This window comes from Polypterus senegalus, chromosome 17, assembly GCF_016835505.1.
Source record: "Polypterus senegalus isolate Bchr_013 chromosome 17, ASM1683550v1, whole genome shotgun sequence".
In the NCBI taxonomy this organism is placed as follows: Eukaryota; Metazoa; Chordata; class Cladistia; order Polypteriformes; family Polypteridae; genus Polypterus; species Polypterus senegalus.
Genome location: NC_053170.1, coordinates 97,336,628 through 97,357,315, shown reverse-complemented (window position 1 = coordinate 97,357,315; position 20,688 = coordinate 97,336,628). Strand labels below are relative to the sequence as shown.

At 39.6% G+C, this 20,688-nt stretch overlaps 1 protein-coding gene across 1 annotated transcript in view; it reads right to left on the bottom strand.

The window, feature by feature from the left end:
* LOC120517632 (UDP-GlcNAc:betaGal beta-1,3-N-acetylglucosaminyltransferase-like protein 1) overlaps positions 1 to 20,275 on the bottom strand; it is a 152,421-nt gene extending 132,146 nt beyond the window's left edge. The window contains exons 1-4 of the mRNA XM_039740053.1: positions 20,009 to 20,275; positions 15,454 to 15,570; positions 14,691 to 14,790; positions 8,628 to 8,692 (exon numbers count right to left, since the gene is read on the bottom strand). Coding sequence (XP_039595987.1) covers positions 8,628 to 8,692; positions 14,691 to 14,790; positions 15,454 to 15,570; positions 20,009 to 20,137 — 411 coding nt within the window. The 5' untranslated portion in view covers positions 20,138 to 20,275. The remainder of the gene's footprint in view (positions 1 to 8,627; positions 8,693 to 14,690; positions 14,791 to 15,453; positions 15,571 to 20,008) is intronic.
* Positions 20,276 to 20,688: the final 413 nt, after the last annotated feature.

The window sequence follows — 20,688 nt, the reverse complement described above, 5'->3', positions numbered from 1 at the left end:
CCCATTTTAAAATGGCTTCCAACCCTACTACTTCCCCCAAACGTTTAAAAACATTTTTTTTTACTGAAATCTATCTTGACTCTACCGTTTCAACTATTCCTGCGTCTCACTGCACCCTTAAATAATTTACATCACAGTGACTGCTCCAAAAGCCTTCTTCCGAGGTCTACTCAAAAGCTTTCAAAGTGAGGTCAGACAAATCTCTGCTCTGAAAATGGTATTTTAATGTTCTGTTCAAGGCACTTAATGTCTCCCTGCATCTCGCTTTGCCTCATTATGGATTAAAACATTACAGTTCATACATATTCATACATTTAATGCATTGTTTGTTAAGTCTTGTAAATTTAAAATGTTATCTCCAAATTATAAACTGCTCAAAAAAATTAAAGGAACACTTTGAAAACACATCAGATCTCAATGGGAAAAAGAAATCCTCCTGGATATCTATACTGATATAGACTGGGTAACGTGTTAGGAACGAAAAGATGCCACATCGTTTGATGGAAATGAAAATGATCGACCTACAGAGCCCTGAATTCAAAGACGCCCCAAAAATCAGAGTGAAAAAATGATGTGGCAGGCTAGTCCATTTTGCCCAAATTTAATTGCAGCAACTCAAAATTGTACGCAGTAGTTTGTATGGCCCCTGTGTTCTTGTATACATGCCTGACAACATTGGTGCATGCTCCTAATAAGACGACAGATGGTGTTGTGGGGGATCTCCTCCCAGATCTGGACCAGGGCATCACTGAGCTCCTGGACAGTCTGAGGTGCAACCTGGTGGCATTGGATGGACCAAAACATAATGTCCCAGAGGTGTTCTATTGGATTTAGGTCAGGAAAGTGTGGAGGCCAGTCAATGGTATCAATTCCTTCATCCTCCAGGAACTGCCTGCATACTCTCACCACATGAGGCCAGGAATTGTCGTGCACCAGGAGCCACTGTACCAGCATAGGGTCTGACAATGGGTCCAAGGATTTCATCCTGATACCTAATGGCAGCCAAGGTGCCTTTGTCAAGCCTGTAGCGGTCTGTGTGACCCTCCATGGATATGCCTCCCCAGACAATCATTAACCCACCACCAAACTGCTCATGCTGAATGATGTTACAGGCAGCATAATGTTCTCCATGGCTTCTCCAGACCCTTTCACTTCTGTCACGTGCTCAGGGTGAACCTGCTCTCATCTGTAAAAGCACAGGGCACCAGTGGTGCATCTGCCAATTCTGGTATTCTATGGCGAATGCCAATCGAGCTGCATGCTGCTGGGCAGTGAGCTCAGGGCCCATTAGAGGACATGGGGCCCTTGGGTCACCCTCATGAAGTCTTTCTGGTTGTTTGGTCAGAGACATTCACACCAGTGGCCTGTTGGAGGTCATTTTGTAGGGCTCTGACAGTGCTCATCCTGTTCTGCTTTTCCCGAAAAAGCAGATACCGGTCCTGCTAATGGGTTATGGACCTTCTATGGCCCTCTCCAGCTCTTCTACAGTAACTGCTTGTCTCCTGGAATCTCCTCCATGCCCTTGAGACTGTCCTAGAAGACACAGCAAACCTTCTGGCAATGGTACATATTGATGTGCCATTCTCGAGAAGTTGGACTACCTGTGCAACCTCTGTAGGGTGCAGGTATCACCTCATGGTACCAGTAGTGACACTGACTGTAGCCAAATGTGAAACTAGTGAAGAAACAGTCAGAAAAGATGAGGAGGGAAAAATGTCAGTGGCCTCCACCTGTTAAACCATTCCTGTTTTGGGGGTCATCTCATTGTTGCCCCTCTAGTGCATCTGTTGTTAATTTCATTAACACCAAAGCAGCTGAAACTGATTAACAACCTCCTCTGCTACTTAACTGACCAGATTAATATCCCATAAGTTTCATTGACTTTATGCTATACTCTGATTAAAAAGTGTTCCTTTAATTTTTTTGAGCAGTATATATAGATTGCTTTATATATGTGAAAAAGAAAACACTGCTGGCATAATGTGCAATTTAATAAAGGTCTAGGGAGAAAGTAACCTTCTGTGCACATTACTTTAACATATTAGGAATATCTTACACGTGTCTCATGAAAACGTTTTCACAGAATTTGTATTATTTTATTTATTGGAAACACTAATCACAAATAGCGAGGTAGGAATGCCATGGATAACTGCAGTTTTTAGATGAAGAGCCCATCCAATACAGTTTCACGCATCCTTAAGTATCAGAGGGACATGTTTGTAAGAAAGCTAAATAAAATAAATTGGCAACGGCAGAGCAGCTGTGCCCAAGACTCTATGCCAGTACAGCTGGTAAAGCATTTCAAAGCCAGCTCACCGGCATGCACGGCAATGCAAACAAATCCCACAAAGCTGTCACAAGGCTGCAGATCCCCAGACAAGACTGAATAAGGCTGCACTGCATCCTAATCTGTAGACACAATGAACAGTGCTTTATTTGTTTCATGTCAAAAGAATAACTGGAAAAACAAGAGACTCCTAATTAACTGCTAAACTTTCTGAACTCTGGCTGCCATAATTGTACACTGTAGAGTTTTGCTGTGTCAGTACAGTTGGACTACAAACTTGATTCCCAGCTGGGATTTTGTCTGTGTGAGTTTTGAATGTTCTTCTTCCATTGAAGGCAAATTAGCACCCATCCACTGGCTATACTCAAGTATATATTGTGACTAGGTGCCAGGACAAGCTGACCAGGAAATGCCAAGGAGAAAGGAAGCATAAGAAAAGAGGCATGATGGGAGGCAAGACAGGATATACCCATCTAGGAGAAGAACCCACAATCTTGGGGATCAGGGAAATAGTTAGATAGCATTGTAGGTAAACAGTCATGTGTCCCCTGAATGTGCAGACAGCCCTGGCACAGGGTAGTAGACAAAGAACTGCTGTTTAAACATTCAATACGACTCAATTCTGGTATTTCTGTACATAATGTGTATGACATAAAGACACAGATTTGTATAAACTGACAGGAAAACAAAGTAGTTAGAAACAGTTTAACATAAATGGAGCCCAGAATTATCTATCCATTATTTAATTGTTGAACTGTAGCCAGATGACAAAGGAGGAGCGGAAAACAAAAACTCAGTCAACTGAACCCAGGAGAAAATAAAACCGTGAGGGGTCCACAGTCAGTTATAACCGACAAAGTCGGACATAGTGACAGTCCTGGAGACCTTGGCCAACTGGCCGCCCACCCCACACCTGGGCATTCTAGAGCAGTGTGTGTGCTGGACCGTCTAATCTGCAAACATGCAGTGCTTCCTCAGGATGCTAGTGGGCAGGTAACTCTGATGATATCAGGACTACGAGGCCTCTGGCCAGTGGGTGGCCGAATGGTTTTCACTTTGTTACTAAAAGGATAGAAAAAAAAAAAGAAAAAAAAACGTATGCAATATAAAAGCCACCCATTCAATAAATTAAACACATGGAGGGGAATTTAATTAAACAAAAAAAAAAGCACTTTGACCGAGAATGTGAGCCTGAGATACACTTTAAACTGAACACAAATTTAAAAACAATTCCATGAATTAGCATACAATATGTGTTGAACTCAAGATCATGATTGCAAAAAAGCCTAGTAGGTTTTAAACAGAAATATATCTTCATCAATCCTTGCAAAATGTTTCATCTTTTAATTATTTATTTTAAATGCTAATAAAATATCTAAATAAATACAGTTCTTTTTATCCATTAAAAATGAAAAACTACTTGTAAACGTACTTCTCAAAATTCACTATTCCACTTCTGTGGGGGTTAATGGGAGGACAAAGAACTTTTGCATATTTCTCCTCTGCATCACGCAGCAATGCTATACTTGGTTAAAGCTGTAAACTTTGAAAGACTAAAGTTCAAATATTTTAATGAGATTCCCATATGAAACAATAGATGCTGCACTCCACCTCTGCAGAAGAATCATACAGTTCCTGTTATAAATTACATTTCATGAACATAGTAATTCTTGGCAGAGATATAATTCTTTTGTATGTGGGCCTCTTGAATTAAATAAAACATAAATAGTGTAACTGTTGCACCGTTTCCATTGCTTGTAGGCGGACATGGCAAATGTAAAAAAAAAAACAAATTACTGAGGTAATGTGATAAGTCATTTAGACATTTATCTATATACAAATTATCAAAATGTGGCTAAATATGCAATTGAAAAATGATGAAAATTAGAAATGAGGAGTCCGCAAATTTCTAAACAGCAACTTTATCTATCACATGACTGAGCTCTTGGTTAAAAGCTACATGACTAAAACTATGTATTAATTTTCTGGACTTTCCCTTTCTCCATAATACAGCTGCCGAGAGGCCAGAGCCGATCCCAGCAGCATGAAAGACAAGGCAGCAGGCAACCCTAGGTAAAGAATTGACCTCTCTTAGGACATTCCCTTGAATTCCAATACCCCGGACCAACTTATAGTTACTAATTACACTAACATGCACCCCTTTGGGATGTGGGAGGAAGCCAGAATGCTTGGGAAAAAACCCACAGACAAGAAAGCATAATGAGTGAACTTTACAGGAACAGGGGGCAAGCAGGGAATGGAACTCTGATGCAAGGGGGAAGCAGAACTAACCATTCCACATTTATACTAATAATTTGGTTTAGGAAAAAAAAATCTCACATGTACATGCTAAAATAAACTAATAAATAGATGGAGCACACTGGCATGTAATTAGATTTCTTCCAAGTTTCTATATAGTATAATATTCCAGTTTTCATGATCCTGCCAAAAAATACGTGTATTACCAGCCAAGTTACCGGATGTTGCTCAGAAAATGTGTGAGGCTGAACGTGATCAGGCAATCAAACAAAATCAAATCAACTCGGTAAAATACTTCAGTAAACTGTTGTGCCCTTTCATCACAGAATAAGTCAAAAGATTCATTGCTCAATACTATAACAATGTAGACCGGGTCAATCAAAAGCATTATATGACCAAGTAAGTACCATTCATCTAACCATTTTCTAATAACTGCTTTATCGTATGCAGAGTTGTGGAGAAGCTGAAGTCTAACTGAGCCAGAATGGAGCACCAGGCAGGAATAATCCCAGTCCATCACAGCCAAATAAATGCCTTCACAAAGCTTTACTTTGTCCTCATAGAATTTCAACAAGCTCTAATAAAGCAGCCATCTACTCCACAGAGTGATACAACTGTCCCATTTTTTTCAGTTTATGATATTTTTTTCCCCAGTTTATATCACCTCACAATAAATGTCTGTCGATTCAATGGACAGTTCTGAGCATTTAAATTAAATCAAAAACAAAAAAAAGCAACTTCATCTAAAGCAATAATATGAAAAAAAATCTCAGGATACCATAAGGGCTTGAATTACAGATAATGCCGTCAAAATATGAACTTTGAACTTCACAATACAACTCAGTGACCACAAATGGATGTTCTTCAATACATTCATTTTAAACAGAAACACGGCATAAATACACAAAGTACAGCTCTTGGATTTCAATTGCAAGTATCCCAACAGTGTGATTAAAAAGCATTATCAGTAGACAGATTATATGTGTTTGCCATGTGTCGCCATTTACAGCACACAATGTAATTAAATGCACACTCTAAGACTTTTCTGTTGAGTAAGTTGACAAGTAATCACTTCGTTCAACTCGTGCACTCATTTAGTGCAACCTAATACCCCTTTTTTAAAGCAGTAAGAACCTTTTTGTATGCTACCTACTCTGTGTTGGCCAGATCACTGACAAAACTTGTTGACCCTCATGTGCATTACGAGATAGACAGGAATGGAAGGTGGTATTTGGGGAAATCACAAAACTCTTTCTATTCTCAACGTAACCCATTTATTATTTTAAACAACAATGCAGTATGAAAAATAAGCAAAGGAAAAGACTAAAAACTTATAAAATACTAACAGGGACTTTGTCTGTTGATGTCAAAAGGGACACTTGTTCCAGGAGAAATAGCGGCAAAATTATTATTTAATTTTATCTGAAAAAAACCCAAAACACTTGTGAATATCCTCAGCATCCATCCACTTTCCACACTCTGACTAAATTGATTTCTTCACTGCAATTCAAGGCCTATAAATCATGGGGTTGAGTTAATAAGTGAAGAAAAAAAAAGGATAAACAAGATAGCAATAAAAGATGGATGTCAGCAACCTGAGCAAATAAAGTGAATCTGTAATTAATAACCAGTCTGCTTTAAAAATAATATAATGCACACTAATGAACAAATGATGTAGAGACATAGATATGTACTACAGATATTATTTTATTGTAGAAATTTCACCCAAAAGAGGAACAACACTGAAAAACAAAATGAGCAACTTGAGTGCAAGACCTAAACCTACTCACACAATATTATAAATAAATACTGCCCCAATGTCAATGTGTCTACTATAACTTACTTTAGTTGGGGGCATTACATGGGCCGATAGCTGCCAGGAAAAAAAAACAAAAAAAAAACACAGTGGTATCCTCTTAGCACACAGTGCTGCAGTGACCAAGCAAATCCAAGGCAACGCATCATGGAAAAGATGAACGCCATTAGCCATGAAGGCCTGCTAAGCCCAGAGTCAATACTGTAATGACGCCGGCCTGCCTGTTCAGTTTATTCGATGTCTGGTGTTTGCTTTGTAGGAGACCCCAGCACAAGGAAGCACATTGACATCCATGAACTGGAACAATATCCCCATAATCTTGTCATGGCTAAAGCTCTTTTCGCTTTAAAGGAATTCTCCACTCAAAAACTATGTATATTTTTAGATGTTACGAACACCATGTAGTTTGAAGTGATGGCGGAGACAAATTTTTAATCTCATGTTTATTGTCATAACGGAGATCAAGCTTCTGATGTAATAGACGTCTATACTGCACAACAGCAAACGATATGAAAAACATCCATGAAAAAAATCTCATGTTACATCATCCACATGTTAAGTTATCCAGTTGTATGCTCACAATGTCTCAAACACATTTATTTTTACTAAAATAATTATTAAATAATAAACCTCAGAAAATGCTCTCACAAATGAGAATTGAAAGAGCTCAGACACAAACTATTACTTCAACTGTAGATTCATCTCCCATCATTACATTTACAGTATTTTCATCGTACCTTGTGTTTATTTAGTGGCAATCTGTGAAACTGCATGGGTTAATCGACTTACATCAGACATGCACAAGTATGAGGCATATTCACTTCCTGATAATGACTTCACTCATTTTCCTATAATATTTAATCTTTCAGTGTACAGGTAATTATTAACCTTATTATATCACCTGCCAGCTCTGTATACTCAAACTCATTTTATTTCCTATACAGGGTTCGACTATGTTCAATTATATTAGTCTTACAATTAATCAGAAAAAATGGAAATTGATTTTGACACAAAATTGAAGGTAGTCAACCATTATGAGGGAGGAAAGAAAGTAAAAGTGATCACCTGTTACTTGAAGTTATCCCATTGTAACCACTGTTCACAGCATGCACTGTACTGCTGTGCTATGGCTTTGAATATGGTTGAACTCCGAGTCTTCTGCATTGTGATTCACGATGTGCTACTTACTGCAAACAGCCAGGAAGAGGTAATGAAACCAGAACTGAACTCCATTATCCATTAATGTTTATTATTAAAAAGCTGAAAATGTTAAAACATACATGTGCACAAACTCTTCCGGTACAATTCCTCTTCTCCCAGTTAACACAATGAACAATGGGAGAGGTTCACTCTGAAGATGTAACGGAACGCAGACAAACAAATGTTTCGTGAAGATGTTAAAGGTTCAGCACCCAGAAGATTAAGAGCAATAATGAAACAAAATAATAAATAAAAAAAAAAATTATAAAAAAAATGATAGAAAATCTACACAATGTGCCAAGAATGATGACCAAAAAAAAAAAAAAAAGAATATAAAACAAGCAATACGACATAAGGGACTTCTTAAACAGTATTATACATACAGTCAGGTTTGAATACATATATATACCAGTCCATCTTAATGTCCAGATCTACTTACAGCCAAGGTCTGTCTGAACCGAACACGGTCGTAAGTTAAAGACTACTGGTACTATTTGTTGATATCACGTGAAGCACAGTGTTAGCCAATGAATAAGCGGTTTTCGGCTGGACTCTTGACTAATGAATAAGGCGAAAAGGCAGTTCTTCAATTCAGTTTCTTGGGCACATCTTACTGGGTTTCATTTTGGTTCATGAAAGCTTCTCGAAGGGGTTTATTCAGTAAAAGTTTATTAAAAATACACGTGTTTGGGACATTGTGAGGCGACATGTGGATTATGTGACATGAGATTTTTTGATTTCATTTGTTGTGGTAACAAGCATTAGTCACTGTAGACCACTATATCATCAGAAATTTTCAGCATGAAAGCATGAGGTTACATTTTATTGTCTGCTATCACTACAAAATATATGGCATAAGTAACAAACTAAAAAAATATTTTTGGGTGGACTATTCCTTTAAAGCTGTTTGACAACTACATTATGGGCTAGAGTCAACTGCAGAGACCTTCTTGTAGGTTGCAAACAAAAATCTTCACTTACACAGGTAGCACTACATTTGAATTAAAGAACATTAGAGCAATGTTTAATTTGTGTTAAAAAAAGTGTTTTAGAAATGATACTCACAGCATCCATGAAGCATAAGAACTTCCCTCTACTTTGTGCCACAGCTCGGTTCTTAGCATAGCCAACTATTAAAAAGAAAACGCTCTGTAAATAATAAGCACTGTGCCTTTTTGTTAGTTGACAATTCCTAAAATGTGACTAATTTAGTAAAGATTAAGAAAAATGTTGTTCCCTCTCAAGTAAGGTTTACAGGATCCTTAAAAAAAACACAGCACATTTAAAATTTTAAATACATTGCTTTACGGGGTGAGCCAAAGGCTGACAGAAGCATTAGCCGAAATGATAAGTAGGAAAAGAAACGTGCCTCGGTAAAAAGGAAATGACTGTGTAATTGGCAATCTTTCAATGATCTTTACACAAGCAACAAGAACAACCAGTTACTGTGAGACAATACAAGTGAAAGAACATCTCGTATGCTACTGACACAGAAGCAGGCAGACAGTACAATACAACTAGGTAATAGTGGGGCAACGGATCAAAAAAACTCACGGTTCGGATCAATTTTCGGATCAGGAAAAAAAACAACAAAAAAAAAAAACGACAAGTCAAATTTAACTCTCCATTTATTTAAGTATTTTTTGCCCATGTAAAACATTAAACTCAAGACTCATTCCACTTAATTATATAAATACAAATTAAGGTGCAATACAGGGCATGATAACTATTTCCTTTAATGTGGACACAATAAAAAAACAACTTTAAATGCAATTTAAGGCATCATTGCTTTTTACTTTGAACATGGAGAGAGAAATAAAAACTAGCTTATGTCCATATCATCAAAAAAGAAGAAAGAAAGCAAAGCAGACCTGAGCTTATAATTTCAATTTTTTTTTTTTTTTTCAAAAACATGCAGATGTCTACATTTTCTGGGGAAAGCGTAGATCTCTTTGCTGTAACTATGTCCCCTGCTGTTGAGAACACCCTCTCACTAGGCAATGATGTGCCAGGCACAGCAAGATGGTGTCTTGCCATTGTGGCAAGGTGAGGGTTTTTACATTCGTTGCTTTTCCACCAAGTCAGTGGATCACCATCGACTGGAATGCCACTTGCTGCCTCATAGGATACCACCTCCTCTTTGATGGTGTCAGCAAAAGCCTTGCTGACCATGTCCTTCTGTGCAAAGGTTTCGCCAAAAAGCTCCGCCATTGCCGACTTCGTTTGAGGAGATGTGTCTGCTCCTGTTGGTCCTGCATATTGACGCTGCAGGGAAAGTAACATTATTGATTAAAACTTTTTTTTAAATGATGCTGGAGGTTTGTCGAGCTCCTCTGCTAAAACTGCTACCGCTCGCTGTACATGACCACGCGTATGAAGTGGCAAACCGGACAAAAGTCGAGCGAAAATGCGTGAGAGAGGTTGAATTAGTGCGCGAGAGAGACAGAGTTAGTGTGTGAGAGAGATAGTGCGTGGGAGAAGTTTAATTGCAGTTCAGTGCGCGAGAGAGAGACAGAGTTACTGCGCGAGAGAGGTTGAGAGAGTGTACAAGAGACACGCGCACAATACAGTGAAACTTTTTTTTTTCTCGGAACTTCGGATCACGTGTGTACTGAACCGTTGACAGAAATCGGTTCGGATCACGGATCAACAGTGATCCATTGCACCACTACTAGGTAAGGATTCTTTTTGTAAGATCCTGCAACATTTTCTCATTACCTTAATTTCAAAAAAAGTAGCCACACATAGCAGGTATAATACCAAATACTAAGGCCAGGGACATTTTGTTGTAACTAATAGACATGTTATACTACTAACAGCACCACTTTCTGCTCTTCCATTACTATAGCCTCCTGACCGGGAAAAACAAAATACCACCCATTACAACTTGCGGGCCCTTCCACCCCCTTTAAACCATCTACTATAAAGGTGCTCTGGCCAGGCAAAAGACCATCATCCACCCGGGACAGGATGCAAGTTCCATCCCTGCCCTTTACACATTTAGATACCATCTTCTCCTCACTTGTATCTAATTCATGCCTGTCCAGTGCTGGGGAACTCAGTTCAATTACTCATTACTTACAAATATCTTATCACATTACTTATTATAAAGCGTATTACTCCTTGAACAGCAGTACGGGCACAGACACAGCAGTTAGAGGCACTTTGATTGCATCTGCTAAAGCCCATAGGTTTTTTGTCTTATACAAAATGTTATGTGATGATCACTGGCTCCCTGTGACCCTAAAATTGATGTCAGATTTAGCAACAAGGCGACGCATACATAGAATTTCCTCTGAGCACACAGCAAAGCAGGTGTGGCACGGCTGAATATGGCGCACATGACAGACAAGCAAAAATATCCGATGAGGATTTGTTCATCATGTACGTCACCCCACTCACAAGATTATTAAACTTCTCTCCTCCCTTCGACACTTTTGGTTAATGAGTCCAATACTCCACCATCCTCTTTATTTCTTCTTAAAGCCAGTAATAACTGGTGCAACTCTTCCTCTATGAGCAGAGCTGTGAAATGGTTAGGAATGCAACACTGACCAAATCTGTCACCTGCTGACTAGGAAAATATCAACGAGCTGATCAAACAGGCCGCCACAAGTGTAAATTTGTTTTGGGCACAGACAGTGCCACATGCTTCACATTGCAGTCAGTGCACAAGTTTCACTAAGTGACTATAAACTTTACTCAGACAGCAGTGGACAATGTCTTTGCAAAAAAATAGAAAATGGTGAAATACAGTATTTTTTTATATAATCTTCTATAGTAACACAGAGCATTTTTTTTAAATGATGCAGAATTTTTTTAACAGTTTTACTTCAAGAAAATATGGATTGTGTTACATTGTTACTTTAAAACGTAACCTGACGATGTAATGAATGTTATTTTTACCAATACTGCTCTGTCTGACTGGGGTTCAGCGTAAGTGGCACACAGCTTTTGCTTTAAATAAAGAGTGAGGTCAGGAGGACTGGATATTATGACTGGGCTGTAGCTTTTTTCTGCCCTTTTTTTTTTAAGGTGACAGCTGCTGAAAGCACACAAAAGGAGAGAGCTTTCACCGAACATACCGATGTGAGCAAAACTACTTTGGCGAAAGCCTCTTACAGTTGCTATCAGTACATTTTTGGAATATCACCCAGGCCTATTTAGTGCTTTTAGGGAGTATAATCCAATATTTGTTGTTTTGGTAGATTCTGTTAATTGCCTAAACAATGTCAATGCAATATTATACTAAAACCCCCATATCGTTTTTTTTTTTTAGAGGTTTCTTCCAGCAGGTCACTCTCGCCCATCTTGGATTTGTACAGTAATTAATGTTCCTTTTGCCTAGGTTTAGCAAGGCTACACTAAAAGGGGTTTTTCCCAAGTTCTTGCCCATTACTTAAGAGTGCCCAAGGACCTCAATTATAAAACGTTGCATGGATTTGAGTGTGAAAATATACTCATGGCAAAACAGGAAAATGTGTACACCAATAAATACAAACAGTAATCAGATTAATAAAACTTGGCATGTGTACATTTCTGTGCAATTTACCCTTTCTAAATCACAACCACCTTGTAAATATGCTTATATGAACACATTTTGAATGCCGCCCTGAAACATCAAATTAGCATGGAAATATATGGAGCATGCTAATCAATTTCATACATATGCAATCATGATGCTGGAGAATTTCTCAGGCTAGTAGAGCAGCCACCCACCTGATGCATCGAGCCCCCGCTACCTGCACTTAGGAGTGTCTGGCTGTGCTTCACAACTCATTGGGCAAGATTATGTCCTGCATTACAGAGCCTCTCCTCTGCATTCTGAGAATCAAGGAAAGGCGTAAGGTGCCAGTGGTTGAGAGGGTAGCCACTATCACACAGCAAATGTAATGACATGGTTTTTGTAATAATGAATAATACAGGCCATATGAAACACTGAGGGTTTATCTAGGTACCAATAATTCAGCCACCACGTACAGTATGATCATATCTGCCAAAGCTACTTTGCCTCAAAATAAACAAATTATGGGCCAGGTCAGGACACCTCATGTTAACAACACAGATGACTTGTGCATTAATTGGATATCACTGGTCACAGTTAGGAAAAGCTGCTTCATTTTAACTAGGTGTATTACAATATGAGTGCAGTAAATTCCTCTGATTATGTTAGGAGAACTGAACTCCACAGCAAATTGCCTTTTTATGTTTTCACAAATATGTTATTATGTTTTATATATGTGCACCAACACCACATGAAAACCAGATGCAACACACTGCCTGTTGGTTAATGGCTTTGAGCAAAGCAGGCATGATAGAGTGAAGCTTGGCTAAGATATTCTTGACCAATTGACCAGTGCCCTGAGAAGAAACAACAGGTAGCCTATATAAACTGACCAAAAAAAAAGTTCTTCAGTGCATCATAGCCCTTCTTAAAAGGGAACTAAAAATAGACTGTATATCAAATTGATCACTTTTGAGGTGTTATACGTTTGTCATGTGGCTTGGTGATATGAATTAATATGCATGCAAGCTGTCATTTAGCCAATTGCATTGCATTTCCCTACATGACCAAGGGTGTCGTCGTTTCCCAGTTTCTCCAAAATGTTGCAGTAGTCGGGTGTGGTACAGTGTTAGCCATTCTGGATGCAACATGAAGTCAAGGAAAATGACACCTTTTATTAGCTAACTGAACCAAATACAAAGTGCAAGCTTTCAAAGCAACTGTATTTGCCATTCCTCTTATTTTCATGTCACATGCAAACTTCACAGGTTTAATAAATTAAAATCAACCAATTAATTAATACAATTAATATAAAATTACAAAGAGTATTGGTTTAAGCACAAACTCAGAGGGAGTCCACTAACCACCTAACCCCATGTACAGGACTCTCCTCTTATCTGAGCTCTGTCTTCAGCTTATTAGCCAGTTTTAAACCCTTCTAGCTTCAAAACTAATTTTTAGTGTAGAAATGTATCAAAGGTTTTTTGAAAGTCTGAGAAAATGATGTTACATACATGGCTTTTGCATATGATTCCAGTTGCCTGTCATAGTTTAAAAACTGGTTTGGCAGTGTCTTCCAGTCATAAACCCAGGCTAATATTTTCATATACATAGTCTTCTCATTTATTTCTGATTACAGTTTCCATAATTTTGTACAGGATAGAAGTAAGGCTTACTGGCCTGTAATTATTGGAATCCATTTTCTCTCCCATCTTGAGGACTGGAGTCACACTGGCAACATTCCAGTCATCAGGCACTTCTGCCATCTGAAGTGATTGCTGCAATATGCTTAGTAAAGTCTTATAGTGACATCTGAGGTTTCACTTTACTGTTTATAAATAACATAAAAGGAGGTTTTACATTTCTGAATTAATGACTATGCGTTGTTTAAATGAAATAAAAGTGAGCACTGCTGGTGAGGAATATTTTAAGCCAAATGAACTACTTTTAGATTTCCACATTCAAAAATGGAAGAGGCAAGTTCTCAGTAACGTTTAAATAGAACTGCCTTTAATCTCAAAATGACAATAATGTTTACTGTTCAAGAGTACAAATAGCAAGAATGAGCTACTTGTGCAGGGGGGCTTGCTGGGCTCAGCCACTGTGATGAGGTGAGGAGCTCAGCAGTACAGGAGGACCTTACATTATAGCCTCTCATTCTCTGAAACAAGAGGGCCCAGATGAGGGGGTCTGAGCAGGTATTTAGGGTACCATCCAGAATCATCCATTGGGATGTGTACAAGACAAAGCCCACTAGCAGAAGACATAAGGACAATCCTGGGATGAGCTGAAGGGATTCTCTCTCTGTATGCTTTTGGGAATGTGGCAGGAGGAGTTGGAAGATGCTGGTGGAAAGGAGGCTCGGCATGTTGCGAACACCACCCTCACCGGGATACGCAGCCTGGTAGCTAAGTGAAGATTAAGGCCGAAGCCTTTTAGAAACCAAACATATAAGAGGACATGGAGAGAAAAAAAAAAAAGAAAAAGATAATGAAATAATAAAGTCGTCAGATTCATAAAATAGGGTTCTACGTCTTAAATGACCAAAGAAAGGATAAAAAAAGCATTGAAGAGATGCTGTAGAATTCATAAGAGGAATGGATAACAAAAACAGCTACACTGACCTCCTTTTGGTTGAGGAGACGCATGTCCACTAGTTACTACAGCAATGCCCCTGCTTTCCAGGTTGGGAATCCACATCTCAATAATTGAATCCGACTCATCCTGAAATAAAAGCAAAATGCTATCTTATCAGGAAAAAAAATCAGAATAAATATGAATGTGTTACTCTGAAAGGATGACATTGACCTGTAGTGCTCTTAACCTATTACCACTGTGACTCAATGATGACGATATTCATTTTATAATTGTACTGAGTAAATGAACATAGCAGTGCAACTAAACGCACTGCCATCCGACCGGCATCTGTCCAGTACCGATTCTTGTACTGCAAGCTTCTAACTGCCAGCTGCTGCCTGCCACCTGTGTTCCTTACTCCTCATAGCGGTTTACATGCATTGTACTTCCATGTTAGTGCTCATTGGTTATCAGCTCTCACACACACTCACAAACCTAAACATTTGATTTTTGTCGGGGCGAGTTGCGTATTAGTCAGACCGAGTCACAGGGTATGTCAAAGTACATGAGTTGAGCGCACCACAACTGCCTCAGACTCACTAAGATTATATAAATGAAGTCTATGACTGAAAATTTAAGGAACCGTCGTGTAATGTTACAGGGCCATTATAAAACAATCCTCTCACACAAGCTTCTAGAATGTTTTACTTTCATTTCCCTTGTGTGTCTTCTCAATCCCCTGCTCAAATGCCCTCACGGGTTGTCAAGAGGCTCACAATTATATATCATGGAGTTATTAAATAAGAATACCTTGTTGGCATCACAGAAGACAGACAGCTCCATAGTTCCCTGGAAGTCTTGGTCTGCAATCGACTGAAGACATGCATCCAGCCATTGGGCGGCATTATGAACAGGAAGTATGATGGACTGAAAAGCAAGGAACAGTTTTTACAAAGTCTGAAAGCCAAATGAACAGTGTTCTTCCTGAAGCATTCGAGCAATGCCAAATATCTTTCAGTAGAAGGCTCAAAATGCATTACTAGAATTTAAGAAAATCTACATTGCTCAAAGTTTATTTTACTTTGTGCCTTTCTGGAACCAGAAATGGCAGTCCTAGTACTGAAGGGCACGAGTTGCTGCAGGGTGTTATTCCAACCAATTCCTGGCTTGCTGAACTCCTTGTTTAATCAAACAACCCACACTGGCCGTTTGAGCAAATTAATAATAATCTGACTTTAACTGCTCTTTGAAATTCAGGAGGATGTTTACTGCTTTCATGACTTTTAATGATTAGGGCTTTCAAAATTATTTTATTTTATTTTTTTTTAAACTATTTAATTTCTTCTTGAAAATGTTATAGGTTATTGTTTCTTTTATTAACAAGAAATTCACACAGCTACCTTAGAGCTGCTGAGGAACTGCTTGTGTGGAATCTGCACATTCTCTCCATCAGAAGGCATTCGCTCCATTTCATTGAAACCTGCATGTTGGCCAGTTGTGACGGCGAGTGCTTTTTGTGTGTGAACTGGCACTTCATTCAGAGTGCATGATGATGTTAGGACAGGTACCAGCTCCCCTGAACCAGATAATGGAGTTAGAAAATTAACCCTCACCTATTCTGTTTAATCTTCTCGGTACTCAAATGTGGCACTTGGCACCACTGCCCACCTGCCAAGTGGTTTTGCCTGCCTAAGATAAAGTCAGGGCGGCACGGAGGCGCAATGGTAGTGCTGCTGCCTCGCAGTTAGGAGACCCGGGTTCGCTTCCTGGGTCCTCCCTGCGTGAGTTTGCATGTTATCCCCGTGTCTGCGTGGGTTTCCTCCCACAGTGGATTGGCGATTCCAAATTGGCCCTAGTGTGTGCTTGGTGTGTTTGTGTGTGTCCTGCGGTGGGTTGGCACCCTGCCCAGGATTGGTTCCTGCCTTGTGCCCTGTGTTGGCTGGGATTGGCTCGTGACCCAGTGTTTGGATTCAGCGGGTTGTAAAATGGATGGATGGATGGAACATAAAGTCATCTCTGATGGAGAATCACATGAATCATCGGCTAGAGGGGTCCTTTCATTGGATTGGCTGGCCCAGTGCTATCCCAGCTGTGGAATGGCCAACTGGGAGAGGCAGCTTGAAGGCTGAGGTCTCCAGGACTCTAAACAAATCCAAATTGTATTGTGCGATATCATCAACTGTTGAATTCTGCTCTGTACTTGTAGTATTTTTATTTTACTGTTAAACTGTATTAAGGAATACTTGTGTTCTGTGCATTGTATTGTACTGACCCCCTTCTCTTTGACACCCACTGCATGCCCAGCCTACCTGGAAAGGGATTTCTCTTTGAACTGCCTTTCCCGAGGTTTCTAACATTTTTTTTTTCCCCTACAAGGGTTTTTTTGGGAATTTTTCTTTGTCTTCTTAGAGAGTCAAGGCTGGGGAGCTGTCAAAAGGTAGGGCCTGTTAAAACCCCTGGCGGCACTTCTTTTGTGATTTTGGGCTAAGCGAAAATAAACTGTATTGTATTGTATAAAAGTGAAGAATGTGTAGATGGACGTAGTGGGAAATTCACTGTAAGTTGCATACGATCCATCCATCCATCCATTATTTAACCCACTATATCCTAACTACAGGGTCACGGGGGTCTGCCGGAGCCAATCCCAGCCAACACAGGGTGCAAGGCAGGAAACAAACCCCAGGCAGGGCGCCAGCCCACCACAGGTCGCACACACACACACCAAGCACAATTTAGGATCGCCAATGCACTTAACCTGCATGTCTTTGGACTGTGGGAGGAAACCGGAGCACTCGGAGGAAATCCATGCAGACACGGGGAGAACATGCAAACTCCACGCAGGGAGGACGCAGGGAAGCGAACCCAGGTCTCCTAACTGCGAGGCAGCAGTGCTACCCACTGCGCCACCATGCCGCCCATTGCATACGACAATAAAGATAATATCTGTCCAGCAAAAATGATGCCATTTTGCTTGCACTTGCATGAAACTAACTGCATTTAGACACTTTACGCTTCAGGCCGCACACATATGTGTGTTTCCCATGAATATTGTATTTAATAAACTCAATTCATTTTCTGTGGTTTGCATTATACTACTGTCAATGCACTTACAAAAATGTTTCTTTACTGGGCTGTGTGATTTCTCAAAGAGCCAGTGCTTGACATTTCATTCTGTGAATGGTCTTTGAATAAGAAATTGGTTCTTTATATGTGAACAAAACTGAAAATTTTAAAGTCTAGTAGGCTTCCTGGCAGGATAGAACAGGAAAACCATTTAATTTAGCTGGGTCACTGTATGCAGAAAGAGTACTTTTAAAATCAGGAGCCCACTGTTACTTTAACAATCTGTTATCATCTGTGTGTGGTTATTTATGGAACCGGTTAGAAATCTAAATAAAAGCCCTTTCTGGGACCTTCAAGTGGATGGTTCTTTTAGTAAGCAACAATGGTTCCCCTATGGCATCACTCTGAAGAACCTCTTTGGACCATTATTTTTAAGAGTGTAGTCTGATGGGAAACAGACAAGGAAGAATCTCCACACGACAGTAAATTTGAACTTTAGACAAATAAATAATTTGGGGAAATGACTGAAAGGAAATGATTGAATGATTGTAATATTAATTTGTTTGATCTTGCAAAAAAAGCAAAATATAAGCCAGACAGAATTTCAAACATGGCAGAAGGATAAAAGGAATATTTGAATGAAATGGCATATTGCAAGAATCAAAAGAATTGGTTTAAGATTAAGAAACACATCGGAACAAATTCAGACAGTCTCCAGTGCCATTCAGGATCAGGGCTGTCAACCCCATATAAGGATGAAAGCTTCTAAAAAGACAACATTAAGAGGCTGGGCAGACTACTGTTAGATGACTGCTTTTCAAGACTTAGAAGGCTATAAAAGCAACTACTGACTGAAAACCATTTTTATAAAAAAAAAAATTATATATTTTAATTATCCACTAACAGGCCCGTTACATTAAAAAAAACCTAACCAACATAGCTGATATTGCTGCGGTGTTCGGTCCAGCTCTTAGACTAGGGTTGTCAAACTGAGATATCTGAGGTTGTCTCTCGAGCCACTTATTTCATTAGTAACCAATTAGGCCCAGGTTTCTCTGGTCTTAATTCTAATTGACTTGCTTTTTTAAAGATTCAGATAGCTTCATTGTTTCTTTCTTCCTCAACCTGCAGCAAAACAATAATGAAATGCAAGGAGATCTATTAGATAAACAGACACTAATGGGATCAAGTTAAGTCAAATATTTAGAAAGGAAAAAAAAAATCAAGGTCTGAAAATAACTGATCAGCTGTGGCCTTCAAAACATTTACATGGTGCTTTCAGAAAGAGGACAACAGTCGTGGAACTGTCTAACGTGATAGAATGAGAGCAGCAAGATCCACCTCTCCATCCATCCACCCATTATGGTAACCTGTTTATCCATGGCAGCTGAACCCTACCCCAGCAAACATACATTTCCTGAATGAGAAGGTAAGAGCATTCATGTCTGGTGGCAAAGTGGCGCTCTCTCTATCTATATAAATTATCTCATTCAGAATAACATGAGGGATTTTTTAGAATGGCCTGGACATAAATTGCTGGACTCAAGCAACCCAGTTGCTATAAGGGGATGTGGACAAGGCTAACATTCTACCTATACAGTAGAAAGCAGGAAGAACCTCTGGGCAGGCTCCCAGTCCTTTGCAGACTGATCAGACACACACACAAGGCCAATTTTGTAACGCCAATTTACCTAACCATGTCTTTGGACTATAGAAGAAAAAAACACAACAGCCAAAGAAAATCCAAGCAGTCATAGGAAGAACATGAAAACTCCAGGCAGGGAGTATCCAGGGTGCAAACCTGTTGTGAGGCACCCACTACCACTGCACCACCTCACTAAGACGCCACAGAACTAAATACCTGGTCTCATTAGCAGCAAAAATCAGCTAATTAAGAAACTAGTAGGAATAAAGATGTTGGTCAACCATGAGATTATTTGAGACCACCCCCGTCACCTCCAATTAATTTGGTGACTCACTCTCATTATCAACGGTTGATAATTAAGAAAGGGACAATTAAAGGCTTTGAATGTCAAAAAGCATGACAACTAAAATGATGTAAAATTTTGCTTGTCCTATTAGTAGCAGTATTAATTACGGTCACTAATTAAGAAAGTGTCTGAAACAAAAACCTACAACCACTGAGACCCTCCATGACAAAGAGTTTCATATACAAGTGGGAGTCGACCGGAGACCGAGTTATGGGTACCACCTGGACGGACGCACAAAGCAGGCAGTGATAGTAGGCATCCCTACACCTGCCAACTGATCATCACGGGGTCGATGCGGTCACTGCACCTACCACGTCCACGTCGCTGTTGTCTTTTACTTCTTGCTTTGATTCGCAATGCCGCCGACAAAACCGCTTAGCAGAACGACAACAATCTTCGTTGTCCGCTACAGCGCAATTCGACTCCCGGCTCTCCAACATTGGGGCTTCTAATCGGGCTGAAGTTAGCAACAGACGTGTTAATTATACCGAATAAATAAAGGAGAGTTAAAATCCTCTAAAACCGCGTGTTGTCAGCTTCAGTTCGACACGCGCTGGCCACTTCCGAAACGGAATATAAACACCAGACACGCGTTATTGGCTGTAGAGAGGTACTCAACTTTTAATTGGCTTCACCGTCTGCCAATCAAATCAACTAGTCGAATCAGAGAGATAAGTCGCCTTTCTGTGGTGCTTCATGAGGCAACCAGTGCGCATGCGCTAAGTGAGGTTTTGCGGAGATAACATTTACTATGCACGTAACACACTTTAAAGCTACTGTCGCAAATTAAATTTAGTTATACCGTCCTTACACAAAATCGGTTGGAAAGATCAACCGCTCATGTGAAGATTGACTCGAATTCGAAAAATAAACTATTTAGTTAACTTTTTAAAAAAATCAGGCAGGTTTGAAAGCAAACCATTATTTTTAATCTTTCAATCACTCCAGAAGTGAGAGAGATGCGCACTGGTCTACGCTGCGGCTTCCAATG